Source organism: Siniperca chuatsi, linkage group LG17 (genome assembly GCF_020085105.1).
Source record: "Siniperca chuatsi isolate FFG_IHB_CAS linkage group LG17, ASM2008510v1, whole genome shotgun sequence".
NCBI lineage: Eukaryota > Metazoa > Chordata > Actinopteri > Centrarchiformes > Sinipercidae > Siniperca > Siniperca chuatsi.
The window spans coordinates 26,300,524-26,323,097 of NC_058058.1; the positions used below are offsets into that span (position 1 = coordinate 26,300,524).

General features: G+C 41.4%; 1 protein-coding gene across 3 annotated transcripts in view; it reads right to left on the reverse strand.

Moving 5' to 3' along the window:
* Positions 1-22,574, reverse strand: part of thsd7aa (thrombospondin, type I, domain containing 7Aa) — a 194,980-nt gene that overhangs the window by 74,149 nt on the left and 98,257 nt on the right. For all 3 annotated transcript variants that reach the window (XR_006375187.1, XR_006375188.1, XM_044171549.1), the window contains exons 5-6: positions 17,440-17,595; positions 13,865-14,071 (exon numbers count right to left, since the gene is read on the reverse strand). Coding sequence is in view for 1 of the 3 variants with exons in the window: in XM_044171549.1 (XP_044027484.1) it covers positions 13,865-14,071; positions 17,440-17,595 (363 nt within the window). In the remaining 2 variants the exon portion in view is untranslated. The remainder of the gene's footprint in view (positions 1-13,864; positions 14,072-17,439; positions 17,596-22,574) is intronic.

Consider the following 22,574-nt stretch of genomic DNA (forward strand, 5'->3'; position numbering starts at 1 on the left):
GTAAGGATCGCTGCTGGATTTGTCCATTGAAAAAGGTAAGGCGTTATTGTTTTGTATTGCACTCCTGTTACAAAATAAGTAAATGTTGTTGCTGTGATATTTTGTGAGATTTTCAAATGGTTTATACTGACTGAATCATGAGGCTTGTGCTTTCAAGTATAAATGGATAATTTCTCAGGGTCTGTGTGAGGAATGGGGCACTATTCCGTATGTGTGAACAGACCCCATCTTGACCGGTTTCAGCCCCTTCACGTTAAGGGGAGACACTACAGGCAAAAACATCGCTTTTTCATGCACTGGTCAAATTTGAGATTTTGGGCTAATTTGCTTCCATAACAGACTAGTGGAAAGAAAACGCCCAAAATACACGTTTATTTTACTACACTCTGTTTGCCTCTGTAGATTTCTCCTAAATTCACCAAAGGTTAGCATTTCACGCAAGTATTTCAAGCACAAAAAATAATTGTCTTAATGTAAGTAATCAACTGGGGAAGTTTCATGGTCATATAGTTAAAATCTTTACCCTATTCACCTGTAGTGTCTTGCAAATTGTAAAGAATTTTACAATGCATACCGTATCTTTAAAGAGCCAGAAATCTCCACTTAAATAAACCAAACTTTCCAGTTTTATTCCTATCTATATTCTGAAGGTTTTTACAGAGGGGCTTGTTCATATATCATTCATAGCTTGACTTATATAACATTTTATTCCTAAAACATGGCAAAAATTATTATTTATTTGCTGTTGACAGTATTTTCTGATTTATGGAGTGATAAAAAGAGAATTCCCTCTGTAAAAGCCTTTGACTCTAATATGTCAACAAAATGAAACAAGAATCTTGAACCCGGCTTTATCCAATGTTCACTTTTCTATTCTGGATATGTATGCATTCTTAATTAGATAATGCCTCATTTGCATATTTAAACATAAAATTTCAGAAAAATAAAAAATAATTGATGTAAGTAATCAACTGGGGAAGTTTCATGGTGATATCTATTAGTTACCATTTTTACCCTTAATAGGAATTATTAAAATTATGAACTGCAAATAAAAAACATACTGTATGCATTACATACTGTAATTGAGATTTGCCATCACATTCTAGTTGTATTTCTCCCCCAAAACAGAACAAAATAAAAGACAATATAAAAATCATGAGAGACCTGCTTATTGTGCACTCTACGAAACAAACCAAAACAAAATGTTAACGTCTTTATAAATGAATACTAAGGTTTACAAGAGTGAAATGAACATGAGGGTGTACAGTTTAAGACTGGTGACTTTGACAGCTACACTGAGCAGAAACATGTTCATTTCAAAATCAATATATCAATATGAGCAGTGTGTGTTGGGTAAGGCATCTTCCATGAAGACATCTGACAACAGAACTGCATATCATGAATCCTCATTGGAATAGAGGGTGCACAGCACTGTTTTTCTATGTTGCAGTAACTGAAAATGGACGAACACATACTTTGTACTTTGTCCTTATAGCAGCGTAAATTGCAGAGCAATGTTTGAAAGTATAGCATAACATTTTGGGAAATATGCTTATTAGCTTTTTTTCCAAGAGTGAGATACGAAGATGGACATCAATCTCATGTCTGTGTTAAGTACAGAGCTGGAGTCAGGACCTGGTTGGTCTAGCTTAGCATAAAGACTGGAAACAGGGGGAAACAGCTAGCCTTTTGTTAACTTGTACATAAACAGTAATGTAAAAAGGACAACTTATGATTTCAGGGGGAGTGGAGCTTTTTCTTGACGAACAACTTTACCCATCCGTCCAGTACTGGAGATGCACAGGTGCACAGCATTGGTAAATTGGTGTTGAAAACGAGAGATTGGATTCAAAAGAATTGTATATATGACTGACCATAGTTGATGTGCTGTAAAAAAAAAAAGAAATGTGATAAAGAGGTGGTCTAGTGTTATGTTCCATACATTTCCATCCAACAAACTAGACCAGCTGAAACTGTGCTCTGTTCTGAGCATGTTGAACTGGATGACTAATGGAAGAGATGGAAGTGCAACAAGAATCAAGACTTTTCGTCTGTGTCCCCTCAAGAAAAAAACAGCATTAGTTGTTTGTTCAAATGCCTGAATACAACCTTTGTTTCTAAGTTATGATTCGTTAATCAGGAGGAAAGATGTCAAAGTCAACGTTGGTTTCTTTTAAACATGACTATGATTGTTCTCTAACCTCAACTAAGTTGTTTTTGTGCATAAATCATGACAACAAAAGCACCCTTACTTTACTGAAGAAGTTGTTTTCGCTCAAAACATGATAGTAAATGGACTGTATTTGTATAGCGCCTTTCTAGTCTTCTGACCACTCAAAGTGCTTCACACACTACATATCACATTCACCCCATTCACACACTGATGGCAGGTGCCATCAGTCCAAAGAAACTAATGGATCATTCAAACTCTGAAGGCCCTCAGGAGCAATTTGGGGTTCGGTGTCTTTGACATGTGGGCTGGGGATTGAGCCACCGACCTTCCGGTTGGTGGACGACCCGCTCTACCACTAAGCCACAGCCGCCCATCCTTCCCATCTTTCCTTAATTAATTAGATCTTGTGCCTTAATCTAACCAAACTTTAATCATTGTGGTTAATGGTCAGCAAACAGTCATATGAATAATTTAAAAAAACAGCAATTTGTAACTGTTTTGGATCTTGCACCCCTACTGTACTGCCGACAGAAGCGCATCATCAGAAAATGATGATATGGGTTGTTTTTAAAGGCAATCAGAAACAACATATTTTGACTTTAGTTTTGAAGAAGTGTTTAATTACGATGGTACCAAAGCTGGAAACATCACTGTCACAACAAGACGTCAGCATGTCATACGTAGTCCCTGTGCCCAGAAACAAACAGGATACAACTTGTTAATATGTCAGGTTTGGAAGTGTTGGCTGAATGCATGTCAAAGCTTTTAATTTCTTACAGAGCTAAAGGCTCAGATCAGCAGGACCATTATGTTCTTCAATAAAGATAGTCCTAAATGACTCAAGGGAAATGGATGTCGGAGAATGCATACTGGTTTATATTTAAGATGTTTAAAAAGATTTGTTTTTGGAGGGGTGGGGGTGCTGAGATGCTGATGTGGCCAATATTGATCTAGATCTGCAGGTTCTCATCACTCTCCTTACTCCCCTCATCCCATTCTATCCCAGCCCATTCTGACACTGAAGGACCATATCTGTGAAAATCTCATTGTCAAGGGCTGGAAGAATGGCATCCAGTGAGTTGTGTGATACGTCTGGGACGCCAGGGAAAAACAGATCCATTTTCATAAGATGGAGACAATAAGAGATCAATAAGAGGCCAGTCAAGAGAAACTCTGAGGGATGCCACATGGCTGTGGGGGTGGGGTGGTGTTGGTGATGGGGGAGGTATGGAGTAATAGAAGACTTCCATGTGATAGATGCTGGGTGAAATCATTAAAGTGTATTTGTGACACTGATGGCTTTCATGATGTCTTTTGTTAGTGGAGCACACATTTATTAAAATCGGCATAAATATTTCGATCCTAGCTGGCTCTTTCTTAGGGCAACATTGTCATATTTGGTCAATTTTGACCTGAAAAAATTTGACCGTGCAAATGTTTTCTAGACAACAGATCTTTGTCAATGACCAAAAATGACAATTTTTGACCAAAATATCAAAATAGATAGATCTACGTCAGGTCAAAAATGGTCAATGGTCAAAATGATATTTTGGTAATTTCTGACATATCAAAGATCCGACTGGAATAAAAATGTTGTCTATTAAAATTATTTGTGGTTTGCAGTTTGGAGTGCGCAGGCATTATTCTTTTCATTGATTTATTTAACCATGACCACAGTCTTTTTCTAACCTGGAAGACCATGATCTATCGACTTATTTATTGTAGTTTTAGTTACGTAACTTTAACCAAACATTAAATGTAGTGGTGGCAGTTAAGAAAACACTCATATAAATAATTTTTCTAAGGGTCATATGTATTCTATTGGAAAGATCCCTGATGATGGGGGTGCCAGATCAGAAAAAGCTCATATTGGGTTGTTTTTTGTTTTTTTGTGGAAAGCAATGACAAATGATCTATTTTTCAATTTGGTTGGAGGTTTGATTTCCAGTGATCTACCATGTCAGCTACAGTATGACAGAAGCAGGTAAGATGCATTCCTGGAACAGGCTGGATTACTACCTTAGACAGAGTATCATACTTTTCATACATATCATCACTTTTTGGGAAATGAATGATTTTCAGTGTAAATAAAAGTCAAATCAAAAGAGGTCTTGTAGCATAGCAGGAAGAAAGAGTTTCAGAGAAAGCACCCTCCTTCTCTCCTGTTCCACATGGTGTTTAAAATCATTCTGTTAAACTCACAGATATGAGAAGCTGAAGTCATATCAGTTTGCCCTGAGCTCAGCAAGCAACTGAAGCAATCAAAGGGAAATTTTTCTTTTTTAACATTACACAAATCAGACAAGTCAGTCTGAACCTCTGTTGATGGAAATGTACCAGACGGAGGCTGACATCTCCTCTATTAAATTCTGCCACATCCGGGGGAGATTGCCTCTTAAGCAGTCAGAGGTAATGGGGAAGAAAGGCAGACTAAATCCAAGCTGACTGTGTGGAGCAGGCTGTGCTAATCTAATTTACCAATAAGTCTGATTCAACAGGGTGCCATAAAAGGAAGCTCACACCTCTTCAGCTGAGTGCCTCTCGGAAGATGGAAGGAGAGGAAGAAAGAAAGATGAAGATGAGGAGGAGTTTTTTCTTTTATTGCTGGAACTGAAACTACTTACCTGGATGTATTCACCAGCCATTTAAATGGAACCATAATAAAGAGTGCCCCAAGGAATAGATGGATAGAAGGGCATAGGTAAAAAAAAATTGTGATTGAGTGATGAATATGTGAGGGTTGGTTAAAGGATACTTTTTCTGAGCTGCTTTTGCGTTAACTTACATTGCGTTTTGCATTCCCTCGCAATACTTAATACTTAAAGAGACGCTACGATCACTGGCTGTGACAACAGCAAGAGTGGGCGCTTCCTCTGCTGTGGCTGGCTATTGCTAATGTAAAGGTAGATAACTGAGCTCCAAGTCTGTGCCTTTGCAGCGAATATTCTGTTCTATAGTAGAGCGTGTGTAGTTCTCTACACTGTTACAACCTCAATATGGTATAGCTGTGGCTGTAACTGTGGTAACAACTAGGGTATTGCTGTTGTTGTAATTATAACTATGGCCTTAGGTACAGCTGTGGCTGTTATGATCACCAATTCTTCGAGAAATAGTGTTTAACACTATCTACATACAAGGGTTGTGTGTGTGGCGACTTGACATGGTTGTGTTGGCTGAGTATTATTATTGTAAAGCTATTCCTGAACTCTAGCTGTTCCTGAGGTTTAGACTGATAACACATCTGTCATAGCTGATATAAGCATCAGGTTGAAATCCTGGCTGGAGTGTTTGGTTTTCCAACACTTTCTTGGCTAATGTTACTACTGCAGGTGCTGTAAACAGTATTTAGCTACAGCTATAGCCGTAGCCACGGTTGCCATAGCAAAAACCATACCTACAGCCCTAGAAAGAGCAAAAGAGCCAAAGAAACAGCTACAGTCGTTGTCATAACCATAATCACAGCTCCAGCCATAGCGCCAACCGCTGTAGCCATTTCAGCCCCCAACCAACAACAAGGCAGCCAGCTACAGCTGTGGTCACAGTCAGTGGCTCTATCAACTGTCAGATGTTTGGCTTCATCTGATCAGAAGGAATGCAAAATGTATTGCTAAGAAACACAAAAAATCCCACCACAACCTCCGTAAAATACATGGTTTAAAAAAGAAAGTGTAAAATTATTAAAAGTTGAAAATAAAAATTTCACCAAAATACATAGTTTTCTTGTAATTTTTTAAATTTCTCATGAGTGAAAACAGCACCAACTTTCAAGCATACTACATTTTAAGAACAATTCTCCTGATGGCAATGCTATAATGAACCTGAATGAATTTGAAAAAAATGAATTAAGCATTTGGATTTGCTGAAGTACGCCCAAATTTTAATGTTAAACATGAAACATGGTAAACCTACAGTATCTGTAAAATAATGAAAATGGATAAAGTAAATGTGTCATGAATATTTTTATATTTCATACTTTGATTGTGTGAAATATGAGAGTCCACTTGTATTAAAATTTCCTCCTTTCTCCCATAATTAAGAGTCTGTTCAGTCACGCATGCGGGACTCTAAATCAAACAGAAGATGTAGTCACACAGGCTCGACTTAACAGACTGTGGAACTCTTTTGTTCCTCAGTTTGTCAAACTGTTCAATCAGAGTTTGGGTTATAAGTAGGCCCACATATTTGTAATGTCTGATGTAATATATGTTTGTAATATTTGTTTTGTTGTTTTGGTTCAATGTTGTGTTTTGTTATGTATGTGAAACAGTGTATGTCTTGAGACGCAAGAGAAATTTCAGAAAAATATTCTGATAATAAAGTGAAATCAAATCAAATCAAATTGATCCCAGCTACAACATTATTGCATGCAGCTTTACCATTCAGCAATTTCTTTTATTCTTAACTGATAAGAACACTAGAGGATAAACTTAAGCAAACCACATGATCAACATGTCTGCCATGCTTCGCTATAGACCTACTGTAGATCTGTACATTAGACAATTGAAAACTATAATAAAGGTCTCAGCAGTGTTGATATGTTCTACTGCTTCATAATAAATTATCTTTCAAGGACAGTTTTCTGTTAATTTTTCAGGGGAAAGATAGTTAATTATTAAGATAATTAGTTGTAGAGAACATTTCAGTTTGGGATGAGGAAGATGGTAATAGCTGCCACTGCAACAACATGGAGCACTGCAACCGGTGAATGGGGACCCTGATTATGAGTATAATATGGAAACTGATGAAAACCCCCCATCTCTCGCTGTCTCTCGTTCTCCCCAGAGCCCTCATTAGCAGCTACTGTGTTATAGTTCAGCAACTGCCATATTCCCACAGATACACAAATACACATATACACACACGATTTTGGTAGGAAAAAAGGAACAAAAAAGATTGGATGAAATTCAGGTCGTAATTGATTCATTGATGAAAAGTGAGTTCCTACATAGTTCAGTTCTCTGACTTATGAAATGATATGAAAACAAAGCTGTAACATCACTCCCTGTCATCTATAACTGCTATGTATTGTACCAGCTTATATCATCTTTTCTGTTGACCTTTCAGGCCATTCTGTCCTAGTTGTTTTGGGGTTTTTTTCATTTGTTTTTGATTGATAGCTTTTTTTCTGTCCCTTCATTATCTGTCAGTGAATCAAGCTCCTCTCTTGTGGAATCAGGTCCCAGTTTGGGTTCGAGAGGCAGACACCATCTCCACATTTAAGAGTAGGCTTAAGACTTTCCTCTTTGATAAAGCTTACAGTTAGGGCTGGCTCAGGTGAGTCCTGAACCATCCCTTAGTTATGCTGCTATAGGCCTAGACTGCCAGGAGACATCCCATGATGCACCTCTCTCCTCCTCTCCCTCTCCATCTGTATTCATTCTTATCTCATTAATGCATGTTACTAACTCGACATCTTCTCTCCTCCCGTAGTTTTTTTTGCTTTCTCGTCTCTCCTTCTGTCGCTTTCAGCAGGTATTTCTGCGTCAGAAGCTGCAGAGTCTGGATCTATGATTGCAAGGCCCCTTCTGTTCCTGCCCGACAACCACTACTACAATTATTATTACTAGTCCTATTACTATTATTATCATTATTATTCCTATCAATATTATTACTATTATTATTTTATTAATATTAATATTACTACTACCATTGTGCTACTGTATGCTGACTTTCCTCCTGCGTTTCCCCTCGGGGATCAATAAAGTATTTCTGATTCTGATTCTGATTTCCCACAATCCCTGTTGTTTCCTGTTCCCACCTTTCCCTGAAGACAAGAAACATGTGTTAGGTTATTTTTCAATAACATATTATTAATTTCACTGTTATAAGCAGAAGCTCTGAAGGTTTGAGCTCCATTCATGCTAAAAGTATAAAAGTCCAGCAAATTTGACAAATTTTGGACATATCCTCTGTCCCCATTATTGCACACCTGAATTCAAGTTAAGCCTGTCCCTTTCACCTCACGCATTACCTTTGCCTCACATCTCTACCTCCACGCCCCCCTTCAACTCTCCGGTGCCCCCCTGGGAAGGTGCCTCACAGTATGAAAACCCCTGGTATAGCCAAATATCACATTCGATTTCTTATGGGCCTTTACAAGCTTATAGCCAAGATCCCTGAGAACACAAGGGAAACTCTTGGAAGAGGCAATTCAATGAGAATTCTAGCTAGTGGCCCATGTCACAAAAGTGATTTGCAAACACTGCTTATACACAGTGCACACTTAACACTCAAATGGTGGCAGCGTCACATTTTTAAATGATTGTTGCTTCCAAATTGCAGGTGAATTTGAGTCTCTATGCTCATGCATGGGTCACAAGTATAGAGTACAGTATGTTTTGATTAGTGAAATGTGTCAAAATGAGTGAGAGGGAATGAGCTCATGTTGTCAAAAATGTCTTTTGAGAAGAGACTTAAACGAAGACACTGACTTAGACAGCCTAATTTCTTCGGGCAGGTTGTTCCAGAACCTCTGGGCCCTGATGGCAAAAGCACTGTCCCCTTTAGTTTTCATCCTGGACTCAGGAACAGACAGAAGACCCCTGCCCGAAGATCTCAAACAACGTGAAGGTTCATAAGGGATTACAAGGTCTAAAATATATATCTGGAGCCAAGCCATGAGGAGCCTTAAAAATAATCAACAAGATCTTAAAATCAATCCTAAAACAAACAGGGAGCCAATGTAAAGAGGCTAAAACAGGTGTTATGTGGTCGTACTTCTTGGTCCTGGTTAATAGCCTAGCAGCTGAGTTCTGTACAGTCTGCAGTCGTGTCAAAGTTTTTTGATTAAGACAAATTAACAGGCTGTTACAATATTCGAGGCGTGAGGAGATAAAAGCATGTACAACAGTAAGATTTAAAAAAGAGATTGGATTTTTGCAATGTTTCTGAGGTGATAGAAACATGATTGGACAAGCTTAGTGATATGTTGCTCAAACCATAAATTGCTATCAAACAGGACACCAAGATGTCTTGCAACAGGCTTGATTTGTTGTGACAGGTTACCAGTAGATGGCAGTATTTGTTTAGTGATGTGTTGGGGCCCAATAACAAGGATTTCAGTTTTATTTGAGTTGAGCTGCAGAAAATGTATCCACATCCGGTTTTTTATGTCAGACAGGCAGTCCTGCAGCGAACTCAGCGTACTAAGGTCAGTGGGTTTGACAGAGAGGTACAACTGTGTGTCATCTGCATAACAATGATTATCCCATCCATTCCATCTTTTTTTTTATAAAAAAGCACATTGTTTATATAAGTTTAGTCTCAGAGTAAGTGAAACTCTAGGAGCGACGAATGTGACTTCCCACAGAAACTTTAAAATGAAGAAATAATGTTACTCCACAGCAAAACCTTTCAACCCTTTTGTTATGTTGAATATCGGTCAATCCATGTTGAAGTTGCATGTGTTATAGTTTAGAGTATATTTATCTATAATATATTAATTGGACTGGGACCACATCTGTTTGGAACATTATTAGGCTCCAGGGTTTGCAATGACATGTTATGAGGTAATGTAAAGGACAGGGCCCCAATGAAAAAGAGTTTCCAGTTGTGTCTTGGGGGTCCAGGAAAGCAAAATAAATATGTTTTGAAGGTAACCAAGAAGGGTGGCCCCAACTAAGGTTAAAGGTCAATGTCTAGACTGGTATATATATGTTGAACTTTTCTTGGTTCTTTGAGTATCTCTTGTACTACTCCTCAGCTGATTTTAAATCCCACCTGATTGAAGATTGACTTGTGACTCTGTGGGTTCTGTCATGACATCTCTCGGCAAAGAATCTTACCCATCACCTTTCAAAGTAGCTTCACGAACACTGTGAGTAGGTGTGCATGGCTTTGAAAGACAAGTGAAGAAATCTGCTTTTGTGCCACAGAGACAAAGAGCAACATGCGCAGAATACTGCTCTTTTTAATGCTAAACAGTGTTACATCTGCTATTGTCTAGAAAGGGAATAATGTATTGGTCTCTCCTGCTGTTTCCCTAGTATGGTGAGGTACAAGAAAGCAGGTGTTTAGTCCTTAGGTCAGAGTGGGTGAGAGTGACTGTGTGAGTGTGTGTGAGTTAGTGTTTGAGTGAGTGTGTGTGAGAAAGAGAACTTCATCAGGCAGTGCCAGCACTGTTCTCCTGGTGCCTCACATTCTCTTCCAGCACAGTTCTGGCCAGTCGCCTGTGCTGGAACCCAGGGGAAAGTAGCTATACACACACACACACACACACACACACACACACAGGAATGCAGTGGAATTGCTTAAAATAGCACAAACAATAGAGGTATATTGCCCCACAACAAACACAGCAATTACAATGGGCAGTGAGCCAAGGCTATAAGGCCCACAGTGTGGTGGTTCAAAGAGAGGCCAAGCGACTGCAGCAATCAGAGCTGAGTAAACTGACATTACATTGAACACAACCTCCAAACAAAGCAGAAACAGCTCCAATTATCTGGTAATTACCTGTAGCTCACAAGTTCAAAACAGCCACTTCATCAATGCTGACACATTTACTGTTTCAACCACCTGTGTCAAACTGCCTAAAACTTAAAAACTTTCTCCTTAAGATTTCTCTTAAAACTTTCTTTACCTAACATCTGTATTTGAAGATGGTAGAATGAATATATACTGTAACTGAGTCCAGCAGAAAGTAAGTAGTAATAGTAGTTGCCATTGTAATGCCTGTCCTGCTTAGATCTGATTGCATTCAACTGTTAGGTTTTTTTAGAGTGTGTTTTAAAAATGTTTGGTGAACACTAATGAAAAATTAGTCAAACCGACTGGACATAAATATAACACTAAAAAGCAAATTATAGGGCCGCGACTCACTATTATTTTTGTTATCAGTACTCGATCACAACTGAGGTATCTCCATGACAAGTGAGGAAACTCGAGCTGCTAAGAAAGACTGTGATATGCGGTTAAAAGCTGCGGAGTAAACTATTATGGGGACCTTTAGTTGAGATTGTTTTGGGTACTCTGGACGGGACATCTTCCCAGCAACATTTTCCAGCTTCTCCGATGATTCCAAAGAGTTTCCAAGCCTGATCAGATATATAATTTCTCTCTCTAGTGATCTAGGTCTTTCCTGGGGCCTCCTACCAGTCGGACATGCCTGGAAATCCTCCAAAGGAAGGCACCCAGGAGGCATCCTGATCAAATGCCAGAACCACCTCAACTGGCTCCTTTTGACACGAAGCAGCAGAGGCTCTACTCCGAGCTCCCGCCGGATGTCTGAGATCCTTACTCTAACTCTAAGGGTGAGCCCAGCCACCCTACGGAGGAAAGTAATTTTGGCGGCTTGAATCCACAATCTCATTCTTACGGTCACTACTCAAAGCTCATGACCATAGGTGAGGGTTGGAATATACTGGTAAATTGAACCTCATCATCTGCAAAGAGCAGAGAAGCAATTCTTAGTTCCCCAAACTGGACACTCTCCTGCCCTTGGCTGCACCTTGAGATCATAAAAATCACACAAAAATCACAATCAGAATCAGTGGGGACAATGCTGGCAGAGACCCAACACCCGCTGAAAAAGTTTGACTTACTGCTGAGAATACAGACACAGCTCTCACTTCGGTTATATAAGGACCGGATGGGCAACGGTCCCGGTTCTCCATACTCCTGCAGTACCTCCCACAAGACTTCCAGGGGGGACATAGTTGTAAGCCTTGTCCAAGTCCACAAAAACACATATATGAGCAAATGCCAATGACCCCTCTAGAAACATTGCCAGGGTAAAGAGCTGGTCCACTGTTCCACGATCAGAATGGAATGGTCATTGCTCTTCCTGGATCTGAGGTTTGACAGTCAGTTGTCAAGAGTCTCCTTTCCAGTATCCCAGCATAAGCTTTCCCAAGTAGGTTGAGCAGTGTACACCAATAATTGGAGCACACCCTCCGGTCCCCCATTTTAAAAATGGAAACCACAACAATGGTCTGCCATTCTGCAGGCACAGTCCCCAACCTCCACGTGACACTGAAGAGGCGTGTCAGCAAAGACAGCCCAATAATGTCCAGAGCCTCAAGGTAAATCTAATCCACATCTGGCGCCTTGCCGCTGAGGAGTTTCATAACTATCTCAGAGACCTCTGGCAGGGACAGGGGTGAGACTTCCTCTGAGTCTTCAAACTCTGTCTCCTCCACAGAGGATGTGTTGTTTGGGTTCAGGAGTTCCTCACCGCTTTTTTTACCATCATTTGACAATATCCCCAGTCAGGGTCAGCAGTCCAGCAAATTAAATATTTTACAAATCAAACTACTTCATCTTACCACAAAATTCCAACATGACAGCATTAGGTTTGGGCCAATGAACAACAGCCATTGACCGCTGAGCCCTCTACCATCGTAACATTGTGTTTTCACCCCCTGGCGAGTAAAATCTTGTTACTGAAAGTGCAATAAAGGCTTCGCGAGTAAAAAGCTAATAAGAGTAGTTTATCACTGACTAGAATTTAAAATATTTTTTAGAATCATATGATCTGCTTAATGAGGTAACTTAAGTATAGTGTTAACCGTTCCTGCTGCAGCTTTCAGCCCGGGGTCGGGAAGCACAGACAAGATTGTTTTGCTCCAGGGCAGAAGTTGATGCTAACCTCGGGGCTAACCACTTTTACCCAGCAGCTGGGAAGCAAGACACGTGAACTTCTTGGGTATTGAGGAGCAGCAGCATTTATTCATGGACAAACTGTAATCTACACTGCCACTAGACAACTTCACTCCTAACCTTTCCCTCTGCTCCGATCACCAACACCTGTCTGCTCTGAGTGCAGTCATCGTCACTCTCTTGCTCACCCACACACTCACTACATACTGCCCTGTTCCTTAGAGGAGCCACGCTACTCTTACAACAAATAGGGAAGAAAAGTAAAGAAAGACAGAGTGAGTAGGTGAGGATGGGCTGCAAATAGGCTCAAATGTGCCCTGATGTTTCACTGTGGACATCATCATATGCCAATTTGGTAGACATCGTCCAACCCTAGACAAAGGTCCTGTTAATTGATTTGCAACATTGCCACAGTGTTCTAATACACCCAGAGATGTTAATGGAATAGCACAGTATAATGGTATGGCAAAATCTTTGATGGTTTAATTGTTGGTTTATATTGTCTCACAGAACATATCGTCATATCTAGTAGGTGTTGGAGTTTGCTCAGAATGAACAGATAAACAGCTGTGTAGTTGGCTAGAAAAACTATATCAATAAGCTACAAGCTTCATCAACAGCAAATCAAAAGAAACAGTCACCAACACCTTGTTACCTAAACTGTCAGGGGCAACACACAATGAATGATGCGCACACAATGTATGACGTGCGTCAGACACCCGCACCCGCTGTTTTCTATGTGAGCATGCACACCACCTAATGTGCACTGTGGTTTTCATCGAGTATGCGGTTGCAATCTGTGTGTATTCAGTGCCTGATTTACTGAGCAGTCAGTTACTAGCAGTCAGTTTTTGGACCTCGTACTGCCCTCTAGACACACTGCAAGTGAAAAGAGAGCACATAAGCGTAGTTCAGAGAGCTGAGTACAAAAAATCTGTTGTCTAGGGGGCCCACACTGATTTCTGTGAAGTGGAGTGCCAAAACACAGCAGTAATCATTGCTTAGAACCAAAGGTGGTAATCAATTAAAAAGTGCTTTAGGTACCAGTTACTACCAGACCTAAAGCTGCTTTATGGTAAAATGTCTACTCACCATCACTGTTGACACACTGCACTTGTGGGATCTGGGTTCCTGGTCCACACTCCTCCTTCTCATTATCAGGGATGCACTCCTCCAGTTTAACCACCAGCCAGTCGTAGCAGCTGGGGTCTTCACACGGTATTGCTTCCACCAGGTGGGGGCAGTTCCCCGTCCCACCCGTTGGCTCATTGACAATCTTTCTCTTCCTCAGTTTGAAGCCTGTCAGGGAACAATAGGAACCTAATGAAGTAAATGAACACAACCCCCCCCCCGATTGACATAATGTAATAAGCAACTAAGCACATTAACCTTACTTTGTGGTCACAGTGTGCCTTTGATGATAAACTGTAATATTGCATTTAACGTGACAGTCCATTAAGCCTGAAGATGACAGAAATTCCAAGAAGAATGTCACATAATGACTTTGTTATAATGTTTTTATTCTCCTCTCATTTCAGTAGCTTTTATCCAAAGTGACTAATGCATACAGGAATCCATTAATTCAGCTGGTGTTTGTTCTCATTCATGTGTCAGTTCCTCTGCTCAATAGCATGGGATTCCATGACCCTGGTTCTGGGAAGGAGGGATGTTAACTATAGCCCAGCCAAGGTCACCCACCCCCTAATCCACACTCCTGCTCCAGCCCGATAAGGCAGCAGAGCCCTGGAGTGGCAGGTGGAGACGGCAGAATCTTCCCTTTTCTATTTCATTTATGTCTCTCTTTTACCCTCAAAAACCCTTATTTATATCAGGCAGATCAGCAGAACATGTACAGCCATGTGTCTAGACCCATACAAGGCATCACTCACTTGCTATCTGCAGGGTGTATTATGAATGGCATGGTCGCAAGATAGCAGCACAGCACAGGCAGCTACTGTCAGAGCTAGAGGCTTCATTTTGACTGAAGACACATATACATGGAAACATGTACATGATATCACCTCAGGATACCAAGGCTGTGCAATGAAAAGGTGACAGAGAAGGTAAAGGTAAAACACTCAAACAAAGTACTATTCATTTTTATGCTCAGTTAAAGGTGGTTTCCTTAAGTAAGGGGGGGGGGGCATGTGCAGTTTGGTAGTCAGGTAGTTAGCAGCTTCTTAGCCAGGAAGTCAAATGAATAACTAACAGCTTCTGGATAGTAAACTGTCATTGTCAGTCAGAGTCAGTTAACATTTAAGTATCAATAGTTTTTTTGTCCTCTTATGGAAGAATATGTTTGCAAACAGTTGCCTATTTATACATCCGCCAGACAACAAGCAACATTAGCATTCATTTGGAGTTGTGTTTCTAGCAAATTGCTAAATGTAAGCCCAACATTCACTCTGCCTGTAGCTGTTTTTTGGTCTCCACCAAGTCCCAAAGGCAAAAGATTCTTTAGCTACTAAATGCTCACTATATGTTCACTGGCTAGTTGTTAAGTATCTGCTGTTTGGTGCTGAGCAAGTAGTGTAGAGTGGGGTTATCAGAGCTTTTTCGCTGAAAACAGTTGTCTGCTATAGCGGGAAACAAGGCTCATGAGAGCAGTGAGAGAACCGAACAAAAAACAAAAACAAAAACCTGAGATGCTAAATAGACGCTGCAGAGTTGGGTGTTAACTCTACAACTCTACTGAGTAATGCCAAATATATCACCAATATCAAATCTCATACAATGTGAGAATCAAATTTTGTAGAATCCTCGAAGAACAATTAAAGCAAGGGTGTCACTTTATCTGATTACTTCATGTAGAAACAAGATAGGTTGTGTGTGTATTATTGTGTGATGTGTGTTTATGCTTGATACAAACATTTTATTTTAATACTATGTAGAATGTACCTGGCTAGAGTTAAAATTATAAGAAATGAATGCAATGTAAATCTCAGTTGCAATATTGGACAGGGAAAACCCAAATAGAAATTGTTCAGCCCTAACTGTTGGGCAAATACTAGAAAGGTGTGCATTCCTCTGCATACAGTATATCACACAAAGTACAAAGTACAAACTAACATTCAATAAACTAACATTCAGCAAACTAATGCGTTGTAATCACAGCCAACTGATTCTCATTTTCTGTCAAGAAGATTAAAATATTTGAAGCCAGGAGGACCCATTTTGAGTCCTAATATTTCTGGATAATGAGAGCCAGGCTATGCACATTTGCAGAATGCATGCATGTGTGTTCATGTTCACTTTCCATCATGTACAGTAGATGACAGCAAAAGTAGAAGTAGCGTAGTGATGAAACGAGCGAGTGGGAATGGATCCATGATTAAGATGCATGGAGGCGAATTTCCAGCCGTCCCTTTCATTTGAGGGGTTTCATTAAAGCAGAGTCAATATGCATTAGTCATGGTGTACGTTGCTGTTCCAGAGATAATTAATCGCTGAAGCAGTGACCACGTCAACCCCACTGATAGACTAGCACAACCTGCCACAACAACCGACAAATCGGCAGAGGAAATGATGACGCTTTGGCTCCCACTCCAAACTTATGCCCTCCTCTAGTGCTGTCACAAGGCCATTATTGTGACTTTGATACCAATACTAAATTTAATATTTAATGATTAATACTAATATGAAACCATAGAAGATAGATGCAGAAAACACATCCAGTGATACCCCAGCATAATAGTGTGAGATGTTTTGTTAAGTTGCATATGTACATTGCATGTGAGCAATATATAGGGTTGGACAATACAAACAATATACAGTATATGCAGTATGTTCAGCAACTGACGGCCCACTCCCCTAAAAAGTCAGGAGGACTGGTTGCATTAGCTACACACACCACATGCTTTTGTTGTGGTACCAAAAGTCAGGTAGACAGAAGAGACGGACGTTCCCTTCAAGTGTTGACACAGGAAGTGGTAGCTCAATTGCCACAACCTTAAATGTAAAGAACTGTTGTTGAGGAATAACGTAACAGGGATACTTTGGCTACTTAAAGGCGGACATGAAACTGTTTGGTGATGTACATTGTATACTCAGAAGTCCATGCAAACAACGATAGGAAATACCACAAATGTATTTATCACCTTAATCACTTGACATAGTGTCATACATTAAAGCATGCTGAATTTCAATTTTGGTATGTGTCACTGTCACTTTTGAATTAAGTGGCTGCACATTTGCTTCATGGAACCAGTTTGTCAACTCTTTATGCTAAGCCATTTGTGTTAGCAATCGTTGTCCTAAACTAGGCAAAACACATACTTGACCTAGACAAACAGAGATGGAATTGATAAATTTAACATAAAAAGAGCCTCCGGTATCAAGGGCTCTGTTTTGATGTCAACACAAAGCCAGTGTTAGCGCAAACGCAGTCATAATGCAATTTTTGGGTGGGCAATAGTCCATTTACTTTTTATTTATTTGTTATTTGTTTGGATCCAAGTGAACCTGCTTGCACCAAAGGTGGAAAGGTGAAACTGAGGTTATGTTGATGCAAAGGGCAATTTTGGTATTCATTTAGTTTGAAAAGACACTTGCATTTGTGCTTGTACCCAGTTTCAGGAAAGCAATGCCCTAAGTCTGATATGCCTATAGAACTCCATTAACTACTTTACTTAACTGTTGACATTGTAATTCTCACAGTGTGGTCTTACCTTTTTTGGCTGCCTGGTCCTGACAGTTTTCCCAGGTACAGGGTCCCCAGGCACTCCACGAAGACACCTCACACTCAACAGGACAGCTGATATGGCAGAGCTGGGTGGTGTTCGGCGTGATACCCAGACACAGATCACTGTCCATTGGTCGCAACACTATGGAGACACAGACAATATCTATGGCACACTGTAGGACTTATGTTGTGTGGTGGAAAACTTGGGTTTTCATGACAGCAAAAGGTAACAGAATAAAGTAAAAAGAAAGTGAACAGAAAAACTAGGGACATATGAAACATAGAGTGCTAGCATTGTGCCAGGGGAATGAATTACATTACATGTCACCATTTTATTACTATCAAATGGTCATTTTACAGACCAGACTATTCATTTAACCAGATATACTGTAAATCAACCTATTTTCACAAATAAGAGCCAGCTACAGTATACTGCAGGTTATGGAGGTCAATTTAGAGGCATCGACATCATTAGTATTAAAAAGAACTGCCTGTTGTATTTAGACTGTTTAGTATTTTACATGGGAACTAAATGATTGGTATTGAAATGGGTTCACCCTGCCCTCCATTTCATGAATCATTTCTGTCACACCCCACTGTGCATGGCACAGCTGTGTAAAAGGTAAAAGGACTGTAATGTGACTGGCTGAGAATACAGTGATTAATTACCACACTGAATATTCCACTATACCCTACCCATTTGTGCATTTTGCTCTGCTTCTATATGAACAGTGTGTTTGAGATGGCATGGTCGCAAGATAGCAGCACAGCACAGGCAGCAGAGTTGTGTTTTCTAGCAAACTGATAAATGTAAGCCCAACATTCACTCTGCCTGTAGCTGTTTTTTGGTCTCCACCAAGTCCCAAAGGCAAAAGATTCTCACTATAAAAAATGCTCACTATATGTTCACTGGCTAGTTGACATCCTTTTGCTTCATGACAGCAAAACGTAACAGAATACAGTAAAATGAAAGCGAACAGAAAAACTAGGGACATATGAAACATATGAAAACCCACAATTTGAAGATGGTCCACAGTTCTTGTCATCACTGCAAACACTTTGACAGAGGAATCACACTTGGGGAATAAACCCAGGTTGCTAAGATGGTCGAAGAGTGTTTCCCTCTGCACCACCAGTTGCAAAATATATGTTTCTAACTTATATATCAGGACCTTCCATTCATTTCCAAAGCTGTACAGAAGACCATGATATACTGTGCAGTGACTACTGTATTTCAACTCCAGTCTTCAAAGTTATGTGAAATCAGTACAGTTTAACGGAGCAAACCACATATGAAAACATGTAAAAAAGAAAAAAGGCAAAAGATGGTCTTTTAGATCTCCAATACCCCTGCCTTTAGAATCCCATATCCCCCCCAGAAACAAATCCTTTCAGCTCAAAATCAAAGCCAAAAAATGCAAACACTCTACACTTTCATTCACAGCACCCCAAAACCCCCAAATATTCTAAAACCAGACAACTTTGAAACAACAAAGCTTTTTTTTTATTTTCCCAGCCTGTCTTTCATTTGGCCTGATTCTCTGTGGAGATCAGCTCCAAACAGCTGCAGCTGACTATCTGCAAGGTCATTAGGCTGATGAATCATTCTCAGTCTGCAAAAACAGGACTGAGCCTCATTCACATGCAAATTGCCACCACTTGGCCAAAGGTGCATCCTTAAATAGTGTTGCTTAATATCAATAATAATAATAAAACTATATTTACAGAGCACTTATCAAAACAAAGTACAAAGTGCTTCACAGAGAGAGAAATAAAATACTACAGTGAATGATAAAATACATAAAAACCACTTGTGCGCATGCGCCAGCCCGCATGCTGCCTATTGCCGTAGCTCCGTCTTGTCGACTTACTTTTTCCAACTTTTAGCATTCCTTTTTCTTCCAAACTTGAGTAACTTGTGTGTAAGTATAGTTTAAACTACGCTCTTTACGAAAATGAGAGTAGAAAGTGTTTTGGTACTTTTTTTCGCCGTGGAACTTCTTCTTCTGCTACTCAGTCAGGGCACCGCTGCAGATCAGCTGTTTGGCCGCATTGTTTACACCAGGGAACAGCTGATCGCGCTGAAGCCGAGCGGCATGGCGCCCAGGACTACCGATGTCCCCACTGAGATCTGGAGGAGGACACACCGAGGATGCAGAGGTGGAACGAAGCGGCGAGGGAAGAGAGAGGGGTGCAGACAAAAGAGACTTAAGAATAAGAGATTTAAGCCATGTCTGCCTTCTCTCGTCATGGGCAACGTGGACGAGCTAACGGTGTTAGCCCAGAGTCAGACGGAGTTCCGTGAGTGTAGTTTGATGTGCTTCTCAGAGACATGGCTACACCAGGATATCCCTGATCATAATGTTTCCATCGACAGCTTTCAGACTATTCGGGCCGACAGGGATCACACCGGGAGCAGTAAGCGGAAAGGCGGCAGGCTTGCTGTTCTGGTTAACAACAGATCACTGGTCACGTTACTATCAAGCAGAGTATCTGTAGCCTGGAAATTGAACTGTTAGCTGTGGGACTCCGGCCATATTATCTGCCATATGAATTTTCACATGCCATTGTTGTGGCTGTTTACATCCCCCCCTCTGTTAACCCAGGATCAGCATGCAACGCCATTCACACCGCCATCGCACAACTCCAGACTCAACACCCGAGTGCACTCATATTAATCTCGGGTGACTTCAACCATGTCAGTGTTTCAACAACACTGACTAATTTCACCCAGTATGTGAGTTATCCTACTAGAGAGGAGAGGACACTGGACCTGCTGTATGCCAACATTAAGGACGCATACAGCTCTTCTCCCCTCCCCCCTGGGTAGGTCAGTTACCTCAAACCCTGCTATGTGCCTCTGGTTAAAAGGCAGCCTGTGACCACAAGGACAGTGAGGAGATGGTCAGAGGAGGCCTATGAGACACTGCAGGAATGTTTTGAGGTGACAAACTGGGATGCACTCTGTGAGCCTCATGGTGAGGACATTGATGGGCTCACTGAGTGCATTACTGGCTACATTAACTTCTGTGTGGACTGCAATGTCCCAACTAAGATGGTCCATTGTTATCCAAATAACAAACCGTGGGTAACAAAGGACATCAAGGACATCCTGAATGCCAAGAGGAGGGCCTTTACTGTTGGTAATAGGGAGGAGGTGAGGGCAATCCAGGCCGACCTGAAGGTGAAAATCAGGGAGGCCAAGGAGAAGTACAGGAGGAAGCTGGAGTGGAAACTCCAGCAGAACAACAAGAGAGAGGTCTGGAGCGGCATGAAGAGCATAACTGGCTTCAGACCGACTGGCAGCACAGGAGTTGAAGGCAGCGTGGACAGGGCCAACAAACTTAATCTGTTCTTTAACTGATTCGACACACCGGCCCCTGCTCATCCCCCCTCTAACTCAGCTGCTGTTGGCCCTCAAGCTCCTCTGAATACTCTGCTCCCCCCTCCCCATCAGGCTAATGGCCCTCTTCACACTAATGACTCCCCCCTCCCCCACCTGTAACCTCTGTTGTGTCCCTGACTGCTGACCAGGTGAGAGGACAGCTGATGAAACTCCACTCAAACAAGGCTGCAGGCCCCGATGGAGTTAGCCCCAGGGTGCTAAAAGCCTGTGCCCCCCAGCTATGTGGTGTCCTTCAACATGTCTTCAACCTGAGCCTGAGTCTTCAAAGGGTCCCTGTTCTGTGGAAGACATCTTCCTGTGCCGAAGACACCGCGTCCCAGTGGCTCTAAGGACTACAAACCGGTGGCACTGACCTCCCATATAATGAAGACCCTGGAGAGACTGGTGCTGGAACAGCTGCGGCCCATGGTCAGACCCATCCTACACCCCCTTCAGTTAGCCCACCAGCCCCGGCTGGGAGTTGAGGATGCCATCATCTTCCTCCTTATCCGCATCCACACCCACCTGGACAAGCCGGCAAGCACGGTGAGGATCGTGTTTTTTTACTTCTCCAGTGCTTTCAACACCATCTGGCCAGCCCTGCTGGGTGAGAAGCTGGCAGCGATGAAGGTGGATGCAGGTGGGTAACCCTCTCATGTATGGTATTGTGGACTACCTGACTGGCAGACCACAGCACCGGCATCTGCAGCACTGAGTGTCAGACAACATGGTCAGCAACACTGGGGCCCCTCAGCGGACTGTCCTCTCTCCCTTCCTCTTCACCATCTACACCACGGACTTCAGCTACCACACAGAGTCCTGCCACATTCAGAAGTTTTCTGATGACTCTGCTGTGGTGGGATGTATCAGCGGTGGTGATGAGTCTGAGTACAGGGCTGTGGTGGGGAACTTTGTCTCATGGTGTGAGCAAAACCGTCTGCAGCTCAATGCGACAAGTCTAAGGAGCTGGTTGTGTATCTACGGAGGGCCAAGGCAGCAGTGACCCCGGTTTCCATCCAGGGGGTGAGTGTGGACATGGTAGAGGATTACAAGTACCTGGGAGTACACATGGACAATAAACTGGACTGGGCTAAGAACACTCAAGCTCTATACAGGAAGGGCCTTCAACATCTGCCGGACAATGCTGAAGATGTTTTATGAGTCTGTGGTGGCCAGTGCTATCCTATATGCTGTTGCATGCTGGGGCAGCAGGTTAAGGGTAGCGGACGCCAACAGACTCAACAAACTGATCCGTAAGGCCAGTGACACTGTGGGGGTGGAGCTTGACTCTCTGGCGGTGGTGTCAGAGAGGAGGATGCTGGCTAAACTACATGCCATCTTGGACAGTGTCTCCCACCCACTCCAAACTCTTTAACTCCTCCCTCTAAGTGTTAGTCTGTATGACCCTAAGTTACTAACCTGGACATTGATCATTACATCTCTGCCATACTTGAAATAATTGTGCAATATTCTGTGTAATACTCCTGTGCAATATTTAGTTTTTCCTATTTATTGATATTGATATTATTCATACCACCACTACTGCTGTGCAATATCCACCGTCTCATAATAATCTCAATAAGCTACACTTAACTCGACAGTACATGCACTACTACTTATTACTTATATTATTACATTGTTTTATTATACCGTATTATCATCATCAACCGGTAAACCCACTTGGTACTTCACACTTTATTTTCTACTTACTGTATACCCACCTAGTACTTAATTTA